A 17658-nucleotide genomic window follows, 5' to 3' on the forward strand; every position below is an offset into this window, starting at 1 on the left:
TGACTTGAGCTAATGTTGTTTCCAAATTGGATTAACAGAATACAGCTTCCCAGCTTCGCTTCGCTTTGAGCAGTATCTCTCATTAATTATAGGACTATGCACTTGCTGGTTGGATCTTCTTTATTATCTTAAAGGGGTAAAGTGTATATCCTACGGTATATGTTTTTATTTAGCCGATAGGGATCAAGTGCTTCTCTCTTGAATGTCATGGAGCCGTCTGAGGACTTTATGGAGATTTCAGGTGAAAATGTCCAAGTTATGTATTGTGAAGTTTTTCATGGTCCTGAGAAGCCAGCAGTGAAGGTATGTATTCTCAAAGGAAACTATCTTATGTTTTCGCATAGGAATGCTGAGAGGATATCCTAGGGTTGAGTTTTTACTTTGGAGTAGTTTTGTACTATTGAAAACTTTTTACTATTTAGAGTAGTTGGTTGTAAAAGATACGGAAGTAATAAGGAACTTATTGATGGATGATGGAAACGGATGAGGAGACACGTTGTTGAAATGAATGTACAGCAGTAAAAGGTTTCGGAAGCTCATAAATTTATAGTTTTTGGTTTGAAGATAATGGGTTTCTATCCTGTTGATAAGATATGACATTTCATAGCCTGTTACTCTATTTTAGGATTCAATATGTCTATATTTGTCTCAGACAGTGACAGATGCCTCAAGGTTGGAATTACAGTCCAAATCGTTTGAATGCATGCATACTGCTTACACTGTTTTAAACTGTGAATGTTCTTATTCAATTATTATTATATACAAAAATATGTGATGACTGATGTTCATCCATAAAATGGTGTGTGGCATTTTACATAACAGTATCCATGTAACACATAGCACATTTGTGTAAATAATTGCTATACCAATAACAAAAGAAATTACATATGAAATACATGTTTATTATTACCTAGTCAATTAGTAAATGTATCTGTTATTTTTAAAGACTATGTAATGTAGACTGTGAACAAAAGGAGCTTACCTGAATTCACCTTCAGCTCACAGGTGTATTTTCTGTTTGCTTAAGGAGCGTGTATCTCTATGGGTGACAGCTCTGTCTAGTTAATAGAGGTACAGGTGGGGTTTTTTGCTGACCTTTGTTTGCGGTGGTCTGAATAGGCAAACCTGAGAATCACAGACGTAATGAAAATCCAGCAGACCAGACCAATGTGCATAATGATGACCAAGGAAGATGGTTCAAGGCACTGTAATAAAAATAAAAAAATCTCTGAAATTTACGGTAAAAAACGGCTGCTGTGATTGACAGAACTTTTACTGTAAAAATACAGTAGCAACATATTAAGTTTTATAGACTGACCTGGGTAAAAAGAAAAAAAACCTTAGATTTCATTAACAATGAATACTAAATCAATGTACTAAAATCTGTTTTTTATTTTTACTTTTGTAATTTCTGCATAGTGCCAGCCACTTTAACAGGTGGTAAAAAGAAAGCCACGTAATAAATCAAAGTTCATAGCTTTTCCACGAACTGCGATAAATACTAAAATATAGAAGGTGCACAGTGCCATACACAAACACAAAACACAATCATGGTAACACACATGACACTAAACATTTAACAACATAAATGATGAGAACCTTTAGTATAGACTAAAGAAACTTAATATTAACCAATTAACAGGTTTTACTGTAGCATTTTTACAGACTTTAACCATTGAAATTGCAATAATTTTTTATAATCTGAAGGGTCTTATCTTGTTTTTTGATGCACAAATGTGGTCAAATGTCAAAATGTATTTCTACAATAGGAAAGACGGTTTCAGGTAAATCTCTTTTTTCAGTCATTCTCCATTTTGGAAAGTGGTATTTTTTTCCACTTTTTGCAAAGCTGTCCAATTCAAGGTTATTCAAGGTTTCTTAAGCCCAATACAAACATTATTCAGTTGTATATGGCAATATTCCATCCTAACTCTGACCTATAGAATGAAACATTTTACATTTTTACATTTGGCAGACGCTTTTATCCAAAGCAACTTGCATTCAAGGTACACATTTGATTTCCCTGGGAGTCAAACCCATGACCTTGGCATTGCTACTGCCATGTTCTACTGATTGAGCTACAGTTTTTAATACTATACCTTTAAGACTTCTATATGTAAATGTCCTTGATTTTGATTGGTTCCACATCCACATAGTATTTCAGACTGTCTTTCGTCAGGGCACACCAAATATCTGAATACTGAACAGATATCAACATGGAAGAGTTAATGTCACTGAGCTGATATTTCAGAACAACACATTTTTTAGGTTTTCATAAGTGATCTGGGTGAACTAAGCAAGGAAAATGTCATTTTAATAACTTCCCATGTAAAGCCATTACTAGACTGCATGCATGTAAGTAATTTAGTATGTGCCTTCTGTTGGCAGGGTTCAGCTGATTCCTACACTAGCAGGCCGTCTGATTCAGATGTGTCGTTGGAGGAGGAGAGGCCGGAGGGGGGTAGTCAGGGCCGCCAGGAGCGAGAACAGCAGGCTGCTCAGCAGTTGGAGAGGGCAAAGGTCAGGACAGACACAAATCACACCTACTACATATTAATATGTGGAGTTTATCATATGTAACACACACTTTGTAATGCATTACCCCAACACTGTGTGTGTGTGTGTGTGTGTGTGTGTGTGTGTGTGTGTGTGTGTGTGTGTGTGTGTGTGTGTGTGTGTGTGTGTGTGTGTGTGTGTGTGTGTGTGTGTGTGTGTGTGTGTTCTTATTTTTTATATATTTATTTTGTTTTTAATTCTAAAAACATCGACTTCCAGGCCAAAGCGGTGGCCTTTGCCGTGAAGACGAATGTCAGTTACTGTGGTGCGCTGGATGAAGATGTGCCTGTGCCAGGAACTGCCATCTCATTCGATGCAAAAGACTTCCTGCACATCAAAGAGGTACTGTGGTCTGGTGGCCCATTAATGAAAGGGTCACTACTGACTCACTGATGACTTTGAATATAGGAAAAAAAATCAAATCAAAATTCATTACTAAAACTGGTATCATTGGTCAAACGCTAAGAGGGGATAAAGTTTTTCCAAGCTTTTATTTCTTTTGTCCTTTCTCTGTTCCTTATGCAGAAGTTTAATAATGACTGGTGGATTGGGAGGCTGGTGAAAGAAGGCTGTGAGATTGGTTTTATCCCCAGTCCCCTGAAGCTGGAGAATATCAGAGCACAGCTGGAACAGAAGAAAAGCCGCGTACAAGGGTAAGCATACACAGAACATTCTTACCTAGTTGACGGAGCATTTGATTTTCCACAACCTCTTGGTCCTTAATAATCTGTCTGTTCTTAAAATATTCTCTTTTTTTAAAATCAACCTGGCTATGAAATCTTGGAGAATTTTCCAAAAATGTGCACCACTACCTATTTCTAGGCTCATTTTTATATGTAATTTAATTCATTATTAAAACATGTTTTTGATGCCCTTTTGAATCTGTAGAAAACCAAATGCTCTATAGTTTGGTATAGATTCTGTAGATACAGAATATTGCATATTAGTCACTGCATGCCTTATTTTAGGACACAATAGACATTTTTAAATATATACTATATATACCAGTCTGTACACCTTACCATTAAATAAGTGTTGTGGGTTTCAAGAACAGAGGTGGCCTTTTAAAGAGTTCTGAATTTTTACCCTTCTATTTTTTCTCCATTTCTATGCAATGTAATCTGGACTGTTATCTTTGCCAAATACATCATGACTTGAATTTGACCCCAGATAATACATTTAATCACAGTTTACTGTTCTTTCATTGTATGTCTTAGCTCCAGTAATGCAGTACCAGAGCCAGCCTTTTCAGTATCAACATCGATATCTAGTCCACAGTGCAGTTTATTCTGGCCAAGAACCACCCACTTAGAATGTCTGATTGAAAAAGCAGAGCATTCGATCATCATTTGTTTTTTATTTTTGTCTTTGTTTTGTTTTTTGTTTGTGTGTTGAATTTGTTTGAATGTTTGATGTTTAAAACCTGGGGAAAATATTTAAAATGTTAAATCAATGATGTTCTTGCCAAGAACCACCCACTCAGACTGTCTGTTTGAAAAATCAGAGCATTCAATCATCATTTGTTTTTGTTTTTTGTCTTTGTCATTGTTTTTGTTTGATTTTTGTCTTTGTTTAATTTTGCTTTGTTTTGTTTGATGTGTTAAATCAATAATACAAAAATAGTAAAGAGTGTTACAAAATAGTAACCCTTTTTAATAATGGTACCACAGTCTGTGCAAGTTGTTGTAGAACTAGAGCTGAAGAAATAAATGTTGTGGTAACAATTAGTAATAAATACAGATTTTTCTTTCCCCCATGGACATGACTCTGAAAATAAACAGAACATACTGTTGTGCACAAGGATATACTTTTTTAGTGTCTCACTTGAATATCTTTTAAAGATTTTAAGGTATGAACCTCGCACACTTTGTTTATTGTGGCAGCCTAGTGCTATATAAACAAGTCTTTTTCCAGGAAGACTGATAAAAATGCTTGCACAGTGGAAATTGCATTGAAGCTAATTAGATTTGAGCTTAGAATTTTGGAGAGCTCTTGCCATTTTTGTATAAAATATGCATCAGACCTGGTCCATGGGTGGGATGTCTGATGCTGAGACTACCAGATGAGAGACCCAGCATCAAATTATGAGGCAGTTTACTTGAGACTTGAAATACAGTGGAATTTTGAGATTGTTTGACATTTGATTTGTTGAAAACTGGGTATCAGGTTAGGTGACACCAGCTCGCAGTTTGAAATCGGATGACTGACCCTCAAACCCAGGTGACTATCGATAACAATTCTACATGCAGCATCAGTTCTAGGTCATAGTACATGGACAGTGACTTAGAATCAGTGTGGGTCTGACCAGGTCTTATGCATTAGCTATTAGAACTTAGAGATTATAGCATGTAGTATTAAGATTTAGAGTAGTCCGCTTGTGTGTTTGGACACGCAGACTAAAAATGTTCTATCTCTTTCTCTGTTTGTCTGCTCATTTCTTTAGTAAGTCCAGTGGAAGCTCGTCCTCCAGTTTGGGGGATGTGATGTCATCAGGTGAGCCAGTGATTTGGTGGGGGTGGGGCTTTAGGAATTGGGGGAGGGGTTTCAGGAATCTCCCCGAAAATAAAAAGGAATCGTAGGCAATTCGTCAGTGGATGATTTTACTTCAACACTGTCCTGCGTAAGGCTAAAGATCAATCGAGCAGCTTCTTGTGAGCATGGGACAGTGGACCATGAATGACTTGAATGGCATTCTCAAATTTGAAGAACTTGACAGTACTTTATTCTGACTTTCTTTTTTTCCCTCTCTTTGTACAGGGAAGCAGAAACAGAAAGTGGTAAGTGTGTCCACAGAATGGAAGAATCCCCACCTAACCACACTGAGGAGACTGTCACCGCTGTCTTAAACACAAATTCCTCTCAAGTTAAACTAAACTCATTGTGCTTAAAAACTAGTAGACGTATTGAACTGATATTATGTAAGCATTGTCCTTTACGCATGTGCTCTGTTATTTGCCTATGATCTCATATGCAGACTGAACACGTGACTCCCTATGATGTTGTGCCTTCCATGAGGCCTGTGGTGCTGGTTGGTCCATCCCTGAAAGGATACGAGGTGGGTTGTCTCAAATGATGTTGAGGTGTATCATCATCAAACAGAAAAATGCTTTAGTCACAGATCAATCTGGAGAGTTTTTACAAGGCGAATCAGCGAATTCATCCTAAAATAACATTGAGCAGAAAATTCCGCCGTCAAGGCCGTAGAGCTGACGTTCTTTGTTTATGACTTTATGTCTGTGTGTGCGCATCTTGCGTTATTGATACCAGCAAAATATAATATCTATTCCAGTCTCTCCATCTCCTCACACAGAGAAAACAAAAACATACTCCTCCTCTCCGCCGTTCCGTTACCACGGCAACAACCTTCCGGGGTCCAGGAGACGTCAGTGCTAGAAAGTAGAGCACGGTTTGAAATTAGAAAGAGACAGAAAAGGGAGAGAAGAACAGGAATGGTGATGGAGGGAGGAAATCTGTGAGAGACAGAAAGACGGCAAAATGAATAAGAAAAACAAGTTCCTTTATAAGGCGTAACTAGATGCAGGTTTGCTTTATTGTAAGGATTTCATTTATTCACGCAGCTGTTTGGTGTTTAAATTACAGTGATTTTAAGTAAGTTTATGCATTGATGAGACAGGAGTTGTTTCCTTAAAACAAAATTAAATGTTTAGGTCTGTACCAAAGGTTGACTTGTAAGGCAAATTCTTAACTGTCATGGACCCTTATAAGTGACTAATTTGGAACGCTTAACATATGTGGCGCACAAATAACACATTGCACAGGAGACTAGCAATTTATAAAGTACAACTGTCGGGTTTTAGGAGTAAAAATCCCATTCATTTTCTCAATAGGGGGATTGATTTTGAACGATAACTCGTAAACCGTTAAAGACAGACCAGCTGCGAGCTACATGGTTGTTAATAGATGGTATATGCTTTTGTTCAAGCCATCAGCCTGCATTTTTTCAACTTTTAAAGTAGTTGATCAATAATTGTTCAACAGCAGAATTCCTGGTGAAAAACTACATTACCCATGATTCTGTAAATTAATCTCCACCAATCAGAAAACCATATAGTTTTATATTTCTGTTTTTATTTCAATGCTTCATGGGATTTAAAGCTTATAAAGCTATGTAGTTTTGTACCTTTGTCTGATTTTCAAATAATTCTTTGCTTTAAATTCAAAGTGTTGTGATTCACTTTGTTGCTGGTTGGTTTGTTTCATGGCTTTTAACTCTTAAACAAAGACTTTTTTAAAATCCCTATGAGAAAAATGAATGGGAAAATACGCCAGGAACCAAGGCTGCTGAAAATGTAGGCGGGCTGTGGCACTCTTATTTCAACAGAGTTTGACGTTAAAGCTATGTACAATATAGTCTAGATGGAAATAGGGGTCCACGCTTTTTTTGGCGGCTTTTTTTATGCCACCTGATTTTTTCAAATCTTTAAAGTGTCTATTTTCAGAATCTGCCAGGTGCCAAGCTGAAATAATGTCCCAAAGGCTTCATTTTTAACCCTTTGCTGCACCCGACCGGAACCCGAAAAAAATTAAATAGAAAAATGATATAGAAAGTGGCATAACATTTGAAGTAAACAACATACAGACACAAATGAACATATTTTTTCATACAATTCTGACCCCAGGAATTGAATGGAATGGTTATTTTTGACATTTGAAAACATATTGACCCTATTTCTGGACAAAAATAGCAAAAAATGGCCAAAAATGTGTAGAGGATCAACTATATTTTCGTTTTCTCAAGCACATAGGGTGATTTTTTTTTTTCACAAACTGTGTCTATTTTAAAATTAAATTGGGTACCAAGCTGAAATAATGTCCAAAATGCTTTATTTTTAAACCTTTGCACCAAACCCGAAAAATCTAATGTGATATAAAGTGCCACAACTTTTGATGTATAAGTCGGGTGCAGCAAAGGGTTAAAAATGAAGCCTTTGGGACATTATTTCAGCTTGGCACCTGGCAGGTTCTGAAAATAGACACTTTAAAGATTTGAAAAAATCAGGTGGCATAAAAAAAGCCGGGGGGTGCGCGTGGACCCCTATTTCCATCTAGACTAATACCTTAATAAGCATTAACAAGGCACACGCATACATTGTTTTAGAACAGAGCAAATGTTATTATTTAAATATGAAATTGTTATATAAATATGTATTTAAGTTTAGATGTTTTAAAAATACGCTTCATATCTTTTGTACAGGTCACTGATATGATGCAGAAAGCTCTTTTTGACTTCTTGAAACACCGGTTTGATGGCAGGTAAGTAACAAAAGTGGTTTATAGATGATTACAATGTCATTTCAAAATATCATCTTCCTGCACAACTCTTGTAAAAGATGGAGATTACAAACAGGGTGTCTGATATGTTATAATTACAGATTTGCACTGCAGCTATCTACAGATCATGTATTTATCGTCCTAGGATAACTATCACACGTGTGACAGCAGACATCTCACTGGCAAAGAGATCAGTGCTTAACAATCCCAGCAAGAGAGCCATTATTGAGCGCTCAAATACCAGATCCAGTCTTGGTAAGATATAGAGAGAGCCTAAACATAACTGACAAAGGGTTGTTAAAGAAATATTCCAGGTTAAATTTAAAGTGCCCCTAATATGCTTTTTCGGATATTACCTTGCATGTAGTGTGTAATGTATTTTCTTTTTAGAGCTGCTTTACAGCCGGATTAAACTTGAGATTTTTGCATCATTGAATCATTATTTTCCTGTTGATCACTGTAAAGCTGCTTTGAAACCATGTGTATTGTATAAAGCACTATAAAAATAAAGGTGACTTGACTTGACTCCCATAAGAAAGAACTGATTCTGAACTGCCTTAAACGAGTCGTCGGTAATTCCAGTCTTACTTCCTGCACGAACCTACGTAGGTTTGTAACAAATTCGCATAATGTCAGCTTATGGTTTTCATTGGCTGCCCGTGAACGTCTACTTTGACCCGCCCTCAAATACTGTAGTTGTAGCTGAGGCCTGGAAGATTTTGGTTTGTGTTGTCGAGAAGACATGTTGAGAAGACGTTGTTTTCTGCACTGTGAATCAACTTTCCATCAGGCTCAGGCTCGAATTAATACAGTAAAACCGACACCATTGTTAGTGTTCGTATCACTGTGAATAAGTGCTGATCAAGCCTCCGGTGCTGAAATTCAGATATAGTAATGGGCATTTCATTTCCAACACGTGCTGTAAGCGGTAGACCAATCACAACAAACTGGGCTATCTGACCAATCAGAGCGGAGTACGCTATCGGAAAGGAGGGGTTTAGAGAAACTGAATCCTTTATCGAACCGTTTCAGACACTGTAAGAGAAGTGGTAATGCTGCAATGTATATTATGAGAAAATGAAAGTGTTGGATGCATGTAAACCTATTGTAGGAGACCTCCAAAATGAAATTAGGAACATTTAAAATAGCATAATAGGGGCAATCAAATGCAATATACAATCGAATACACCACATTCTCAAGTGTCAAAGTGTCAAAGTGAATCACTTTCCAGTCCTGCTTTTTTTTCTATTAAGTGTGCAAACTTTAAACTAATATCTAACTCTTTGTGTGATATGCATGTACAGCTGAGGTACAGAGCGAGATTGAGCGCATATTTGAACTAGCTCGCTCACTCCAGCTGGTTGTGCTGGATGCAGACACCATCAACCATCCTGCTCAGCTGTTGAAGACTTCACTAGCACCCATCATCGTCCATGTCAAAGTGTCCTCGCCAAAGGTGCAACATTCAGAGACGCTCTTGTGTCATGGTTTTAGTGTTTTACTAGAAAAAGATCAAACTTCAAAATCTGACCTTACTGTTCTTGCTGCGTAACCAACTCTTCTGTTCTGTAGGTCCTCCAGCGGCTCATCAAGTCCAGAGGAAAGTCGCAGAGTAAACATCTCAATGTACAGCTCGTAGCAGCAGATAAACTAGCACAGTGTCCTCCGGTGCGTCTTCCTTTACGTACAAACCTAAACACATATGGATGGAAAATACAGAAATGACTCCAGCTTTATGCATTTTTAACCTCAGGCGGTTACACTTTATTTCCATAGTCCACTTTAGCCTTGACTAACTATAAGTAACTTTGTAACTAAATGTCAACTAACTCTCATTAGAGTATTAGTAGACTGTTAGGTTATGGTTAGTAGAATAAGTTGACATGTACTTGCAAAGTTACTGTCAAGTTAGAATGTCTGTTGGGGACCATTAAAATAAAGTGCTTCAGACAGTCTACTAATACTCTGACTGGTAGTTGAAATGTAGTTGCAAAGTTACTGATATTTAGTAAAATGTCTAAAGATGACTATCAAAATAAAGTGTTGCCCATCACTCTAATACTTTGTCAATATTTTTGAATGTGTTTTCTTTTTAACAGGAGATGTTTGACATCATCTTGGATGAGAATCAGTTGGAAGACGCATGCGAGCACCTGGCGGAGTATCTTGAGGCGTACTGGAAGGCCACCCACACCTCCAGCAGTACCCCACTCAACCCTCTGCTGGGCAGGAACCTCGGCCCTGCTGCCCTGGCCCCTTACACTACGTCTGCCATATCCGGCCTGCAGGTGCGCAGACACACACGCACATCACACACAGATGGCTACTTAAAGGGTTTGTCCACCCAAAAATGAAAATTCTGTCAGTAATTACTCACCTACATGTTGTTCCAACCCCGTAAGACTTTCGTTCATCTTCGGAACACAAATTAAGATATTTTTGATGAAATCTGAGAGCTGGCTCACTCCTTCTGCTAGGCAATTTCATTCTGCCGGGCCAGAAAAGTTAGTAAAAACATCGTTAAAATAGTCCAAGTGACTACAGTGGCTTAACCTTAAGTTTATCAAGCGACGAGAATACTTTTTGTGCGCAAAAAAAAAAAAAAAAAAAACGACTTTTTTCAACTATTCATTTTCTTCTGTGTGGGCCTCTGACGTAAATTCACGAGAGCGCCACGACGCATGCGCGAGAACTGAGAAGATGACGCTCACGATCATTTGATGGGAAAGTGTGAAAGGTAAGCCATTCATTTTGCGGCACTGGTAAGGCACTATTACGTTTTCTCGTTGGTTTCTCGCGATTCGGACATCCAGGAAATGCACACTTTAGAACCATTTTAAACACTACATCGAGACCCATTTGCATCATCTTTACAGTTTTCGTGCATGCGTCGTGGCGCTCTCGTGAACTCACATCAGAGGCCCACACAGAAGAAAATGAATAGTTGAATAAAGTCGTTATTTTTGTTTGTTTTTTTTGCGCACAAATATTATTCTCGTCGCTTGATAAACTTAAGGTTGAGCCACTGTAGTCACTTGGACTATTTTAACGATGTCTTTACTAACTCTTCTGGGCTGCCAGATGAAATTACCTAGAAGCCTATGAAGGAGTGAGCCAGCTCTCAGATTTCATCAAAAATATCTTAATTTGTGTTCCGAAGATGAACGAAAGTCTTACGGGGTTGGAACAACATGAGGGTGAGTAAATACTGACAGAATTTTCATTTTTGGGTGAACTAACCCTTTAACACATGGAGCCAGATTTACTAAACATGGCCAATTACCATGAGAGTGATTCCAAAAAAAAAAACGCTGATGGGAGTGGAAAGTTCTGCATGTGATCTACTGACGACGTGCAAATTAAAGAACACAGATGCAGCTGGATCATTTTCATAATGACAAACGCAATATACCAATTATTAAGACATATATAAATAATGGCACAAATACCAGTAAATTGACTAGCACAAACCTTAGTAAATCACCTTGCATGATTAATTTAAATACTCTCCTCCCATAAATTTAGCGTCTTAAAGGGAAACTTCTACAAATACATATGCAATAAGGTCAGCTGCAAAAATAACCGTGTCCACGCCTTTTCAGCGCTTTATTTTCCTCTAAACCACTAGCACTTTCCAAAAATTTAGTTGATCCTCGACGCGATCGTGGCCAGCAGCCCAAAGTTGATTCTGCGCTAATTTGATCTAATATTTGATGTTTTTTAAAATGTTGTAGATTTAAGTAGCAAATGAGAATCGCTAAAATTATTGAATATATTTTGAGACAAAGATCTTCTTAATGATTTTCATTAATGCTAATTAAAGCAACAGTTTTTCAATAAGGGACGAATATGTAAAACTATGTATTTTGGGTAAAAGGCAGTCTTGCTGTCGGGGGGGGAAGCACAATAATTAACATGATAATAAACAGCTGGCTGGCTTTTCCATTTGTTGACATGACATGGTTAGATTCACATGGTAAATATCATATAGTAAGTTGAGTGTCCACCTTAGAGGTAATCACCATATTTATAATGAAACCATCATATTTAAAAATATGATATTAATCATGTCGTATAATAAAATATTTATTGTTACTCCTGTAAATCTATATTAAATTGTTATGAGATCTCCTTAATAATTCCTGCTTTCAGAATCTTTTTGAAATAATTTTGTTTCTGTATTTTTAAAAAATATATTTTTATATGAACAAATTTTAATGACATATTTTATTTATCAAAATAAACAGAAAATAGTACAAACTTTGCTAAAGTATTAACTTAGACATTATTCAAAACATATTATTTTACCTAATGTATTTCTATAAATAATGTGTGCCTTTTGCCCCATGCTGGTGAGCCTTTCATTTACTCACCCTCAAGATGTTCCAAACCTGCTTTCTTCTGCTGAACACAAAACAAGGTATTTTGAAGAATGTCGGTAACTGAATGTCTGAATTTTTTTATCCATACTGTGGAAGTCAATGATGTCCATCAATTGTTTGGTTACCGACATTCTTCAAATGATCTTCTTTTGTGTTCAGCAGAAGAAAAAAATTCCCTTTGTGTTGTGAGCATAAATAGCGTTTTTTATATATAGGGTACAATGGGGCTAAAGGCACACCTCAAGAAAAATGTGCTTTTCACTACTCTACACTACTTTTCATTTTTGGGTGAACTATCCCTTTTAGTATCAATGCTGGCTCTTACTTTATTTGGTACTTGTACATCAGAATCAACAGGGACAAAAAACACGGCACGCCAACCACACCGGGGACAACTCCACCCCCAACGAACGGCGCAACCTGATGACCTCAGATGAGAACTACCACAACGAGCGAGCGCACAAGGGACGTAACCGGGGCTCCTCAGGCTCGCAGCACGGCGGCAGCGGTCGAGACCACCACTACATGGAAGAGCAGCAGGGCTACCAGGACCCCTACCAGGACACCTACAAGCCCCACCGCAACCGCAGTTCCCCAGGCAGCTACAGCCAGGACTCAAGACACCGGCTCTGAGCCACCCTGCCCCGTTTCGTCCTCCAAGCCTGAGCCACAGAGCCACCGAGCCAAGATGGCTTCTGTCCACAATTGTATACATCTTCCATTATGTTTTCCTTTTGTTAGGGTCTCTTGAGCTACAAAGCAGAAACTGTTTAGCCCCTCCTGAACCTTCGCCATCTGACCAAAGCCTGCATTTCCACCTGCTTATTCGAGGCTCAGTGTGTCTGCCCGGGGAAAGAGGACCTTTTAACATGCAATTGGAGACAGTTGTTATGCTTTCACATGTTAATATGCTTGTTGACTTTTCGTTTTGTCTATTCTGTTGAAAAAAGGCAGGTTTTCCTTCTTCCAAGCAACCATTTAACTTCAAAATGGAATTGAATGATTGGTTGGCCCTTAAAAGCAAATATTCTGTGAAGCTAGCAATAGCAGAGAATCGGAGAGTTTCAAAGGGTGTATGCAGGATCCCTGAAAACCGAATAAGGAGCTCAGTTAGTCTTTATGTCATTATTGCCAGCATGTTACCTGACCGCATGCTTCCCTTGTCATTAGTGCATAACTTGAGCGGACAGACCAATCAGCAGGGCCCCGAGAAAGTGGCTGCCAAACTGGAACATTTCAATAATAATGTAACACAAACCTACTGCCAGCTATCTTTTTGTTACCGAAATGGAATCTTAAATACAATGATCTTTGGAGTTTTCCAAAGCCTCGAAATCTTAGGCAGAGGAATTTCCACATAACTTCTGCCGTAAACAGCAGGAATCTCAGATTCAGCCACAGACAGCCACTCATCTGTGCAGTTTAGCATGACGCACTGCATCCAGTGCCATGGACTCGTTTCTTGCCAGGCATTCATTTCCAGTTAGGAAGACGGCTTAAAGAGATGCATAACATAGGAATGCTGAGAACAAAAATGTCGCTGTGATTAAATCCTAAGTAGAATTGGAAAGCAAGACTTTTTATGATTCATTTTCATCATTTAAAAGCAGAAATTATGGCACTTTGGTATATTGTAATTTAAGTAGATCCACCTTTTCTCTAAAAAAACACCATCAAAGACCTCAACACTAAATGTAACTCTAGGACGAAAAGGTTAGTTTAGCTCTGATTCTTTAGGAGTGACTGGCACCCTGTTCTCCACCCTGCCAACTGGAGCAGCTGCCGTCCAGATCTCAAATTCTTACAAACTAAACCCGCAAAGTGTTGTTTTTCTGATCATACGTTTTCAGGGTGAAAGGGACTGGCCAAGGACAAGTAGATCCTCATATGGAAGCAGTTCACACCTAGACCTGAAACTTACAGACACAAGGCCTTGGCAAACCATGGATTTCCTCGCCTGCATATTCTCGCCTTATTGATTTATGCTAGTTTGTGCATTTTCAAAAGAATACATTTTAAAGAAAAAACTAAACTCTGAAAAACGAAGGGCCGCAACGAGTACATTCTGTATGCATTTGTCTATGAGCATGCTTCTCTGTTAATTATATAATGAGGATGAATGAACATGAGGAATTTGGCAGTCGATGCCAAAAATGGACTAAACAAAAAATCTGAAATCTCTGAATTTGCTGCCTGAGACAATCAGATGGAACTTCTCTGTAAAACCGGAACGTTGTTCATCCCTTCCCATCATCCTGCTCTCTCCCGTTTCACAGCAGCTTCATCTGAGCTCCAGACAAAAGAATAAAAATGTGTCAATTTTTCCTTTTTTTTTTTTTTTTTTGTGAAAGTTGAAAATTGAAGATGGAAATGCAAAATTGCATGCATATCATTTTAATTTATTACAAATTTGAAAGAAAAAAATGTTTTATGGAATATAATTGTGTAAAAGGCAAATCTAGCAGTATTTAAGTTCTTTTACAAAAAAGAAAAGAAGAAAAAATAAATGGTCATTTTGAAACTGTCATATTTATTTATTCATTTTAGATTTTTTGGACCCGTTGGTTTATTAGCATCTCAAAGGACATGGTAATACCATGGTAAGGATATAGTATGATGAGTGACTATTAAGCAGGTGCATTTTGAAAAGCTTATTTTAAAATACATTTCTACATGGTTTAAAACACGTGTCATTACTGCATTGTACCATCTCAAGGTACTAATATACAATAAGCTATATGAAAGTTTACAGGGCTCAAACTCATAAAACGGTGATGTTTATTTAAAAAAACTATTTAATACTTGTATATTTGTTAACTGTACAAAATCATTGCAACAGGACTGACAGCTTGCACCTTACAAAAACACAAATTAATAGAAATAGAGATTGGCCTCACAGAATTAATCTCTTTTCAGGAAGCCACGTTTAAAAATAGCCTACATAAAAGTTAAATCAATTACACTATCGAGGAACATAAGATGGGTTTTGTAGAATGCCCCAGATATTGTTACACCACAACAACCAAGGAAAGCGACTTTTATTACTTGCATGCTTTCTAAAATAATTAGGATATAATTTGTAAAATATGCTAATATAAAATGCTAAGACATAGCCTACGAGGCTATGTCTTAGCATTTTATATTTGCACATTTTACAAATTAAATCCTTTAATATACAAATGATATTCCTGTATATAGGCTACAGCGACAAAAAAAAAAAAAAAATTAACTGAATGTTGGGACGGATAGTTAAGGGACAGAAGCCAACGTAGAAACCATCTAGTCCAGGATGCACCTCAAGAATCATATTATTAACTCAATATACAGGCTTTTAAATTATGGTAACTTTTTAATGTCGAGTTAGCTAACGCCGTCGTCTTGTTGTATTGTGTTAGTTTAGTAAAAGCATCCGCTGAAGTCTATTGCAGATATAGATATTCATACATGCGTAGGCTATAACTAGTTGCAGACGCACAGTGCTCTCGAGGGTTCACCGACCGGATTTGACCGTTCCAATATGGCGGATGGCTTTAGCATAACGACCCCTTGAGAATCTATGGTATCTATAGGTAGATCTATAGGTATGTATAGATAGATAGATAGATAGATAGATAGATAGATAGATAGATAGATAGATAGATAGATAGATAGATAGATAGATAGATAGATAGATAGATAGATAGATAGATAGATAGATAGATAGATAGATAGATAGATAGATAGAATGACCAGTGTGTGCAGAGCTGTAATCTACACACAAGATGGCGACTTTGAGTAAGAATTAAACTATTTGAATACCTACAAAACTTCCATTTCTGACGATTTTATTATTATTCTAAAATGTTGGAAAATATTAGAAAAAAAAAACATTGAGTAGATGTGTCCTACCTTTGGATTGGAAGTTTATACAAGCAGTGGCGTTCTGACGAAGCAAATCATGCACACTTATTACAAAAATCCATTCTTGTTTCGAACAGTAGGCAGCAGTGTTGTCTTGAATGTCACTGATGTACCACTCCCCTATTAGCAACCCTTTCTCCTCCCTCTCAACCTATTTCCCTCCCCTTCCTCTAAAATCTAGATTAAAGGCACTTTGTAGTTGTAGCATGCTTTAAAGAGACTCTGTAGGACAGAATGTTCCCTCTGTGGCTCACACAGAACCCAGAAAGAAAAAAAAAATTGACTTTGGTTCATCCAGCCTGTTGTTTGTCAGCCTGACAGAAAAATCCAACTTTTTGGGAATGCAGAAAGCACAGTTATGGATATCCAATTGAAGAGGTTATCTGGCTAAAAAAACAATTATAGTTCTCTGACTCCAGATTTTCTTTAATAGGGTTAGTCGTGTGAGGAAAATAACAAAAGCACTTTGTAGACAATCTGCTGTTTAATGCACAACACTTTAAAATAAGTACTTTTGGCTTTACTGATGACATCAACAGCTACTTTTTAAGGAAAGTGCTCTTTGTGGTTGCCAGGCAACGTTTAATTTTCTCTCTTCAATGAATGAGATGTTAAGTGCTCGTATTAGAAGTGGCCACATGAATAGCTGCATCACACACACACACACACACACACACACACACACACACACACACACACACACAAGCTTTTATAATAATAGGCAATAACATTGGTGAAAGTGTTGGGAAATATGAATTAAAATTTTACCAGAAATTAACTTGTATGATTTACCTCATAAAATAAGTATATTTGAAGAGTTCAGATGCAAAAACCTCTAAGTGCCATCTGAAATTTTCTTCTAGAATGATATTTTTTTTATCAAGCTTGTATATTTAAATTCAGTAATTTCACTTAAATGGCAATGCAAATTACCTATTAATTGTCATTTAAGTGAAATTACTGAACTTAAATATACAAGCTTGATAAAAATGATCATTCTATAAGAAGATTTCAGATGACACTTAGAGGCTTTTGCATCTGAACTCTTCATTTAAACAATAGCAACATATGAGAGGTGTGCATGAGAGACTGTAAACAATAACAACATATGAGAGGTGTACATGGATGGCTGTATGTCATGCCTGCTAGCCCTTTAGCCATTACTGTATTCACGACACTTGAGTGCCTTTGTTGCTGTTATAAAACATTTACTGTATTATAAATAAATAAATAATGACACATTTTCAATAGATCTGTTCACAGATACACTACAAGACACAAAAGTTTGGGGTCAATGTTTTTGAAAGAATTCTCTTATGCTTACCAAAGCTGCATTTCTTTGGTCAAAAATACAGTAAAAACAGTAATATTGTGAAATATTTGTCACAATTTAAAATAACTGTTTTCTATTTTAATATTTTTAAAATGTCATTTATTCCTGTGATGGCAAAGCTGAATTTTCAGCATCACTTTTCAAACGATCCTTCAGAAATTATTATAATAGGCTATTTTATATTTCTTAAATTT

General features: G+C 37.1%; 1 protein-coding gene across 2 annotated transcripts in view; it reads left to right on the forward strand.

Annotated features, from left to right (window-relative positions):
* cacnb4b (calcium channel, voltage-dependent, beta 4b subunit) overlaps positions 1-14374 on the forward strand; it is a 30001-nt gene extending 15627 nt beyond the window's left edge. For both annotated transcript variants that reach the window (XM_079883389.1, XM_079883388.1), the window contains 12 exons: positions 2389-2520; positions 2776-2898; positions 3082-3209; positions 5000-5049; positions 5314-5333; positions 5531-5611; positions 7772-7830; positions 7994-8103; positions 9154-9305; positions 9422-9517; positions 9949-10137; positions 12580-14374. In XM_079883389.1, the coding sequence (XP_079739515.1) occupies positions 2389-2520; positions 2776-2898; positions 3082-3209; positions 5000-5049; positions 5314-5333; positions 5531-5611; positions 7772-7830; positions 7994-8103; positions 9154-9305; positions 9422-9517; positions 9949-10137; positions 12580-12864 (1425 nt within the window). In that variant the 3' untranslated portion in view covers positions 12865-14374. The remainder of the gene's footprint in view (positions 1-2388; positions 2521-2775; positions 2899-3081; positions 3210-4999; positions 5050-5313; positions 5334-5530; positions 5612-7771; positions 7831-7993; positions 8104-9153; positions 9306-9421; positions 9518-9948; positions 10138-12579) is intronic.
* Positions 14375-17658: the final 3284 nt, after the last annotated feature.

Source organism: Squalius cephalus, assembly GCF_949319135.1.
Source record: "Squalius cephalus genome assembly, chromosome: 10".
Taxonomy (NCBI): domain Eukaryota; kingdom Metazoa; phylum Chordata; class Actinopteri; order Cypriniformes; family Leuciscidae; genus Squalius; species Squalius cephalus.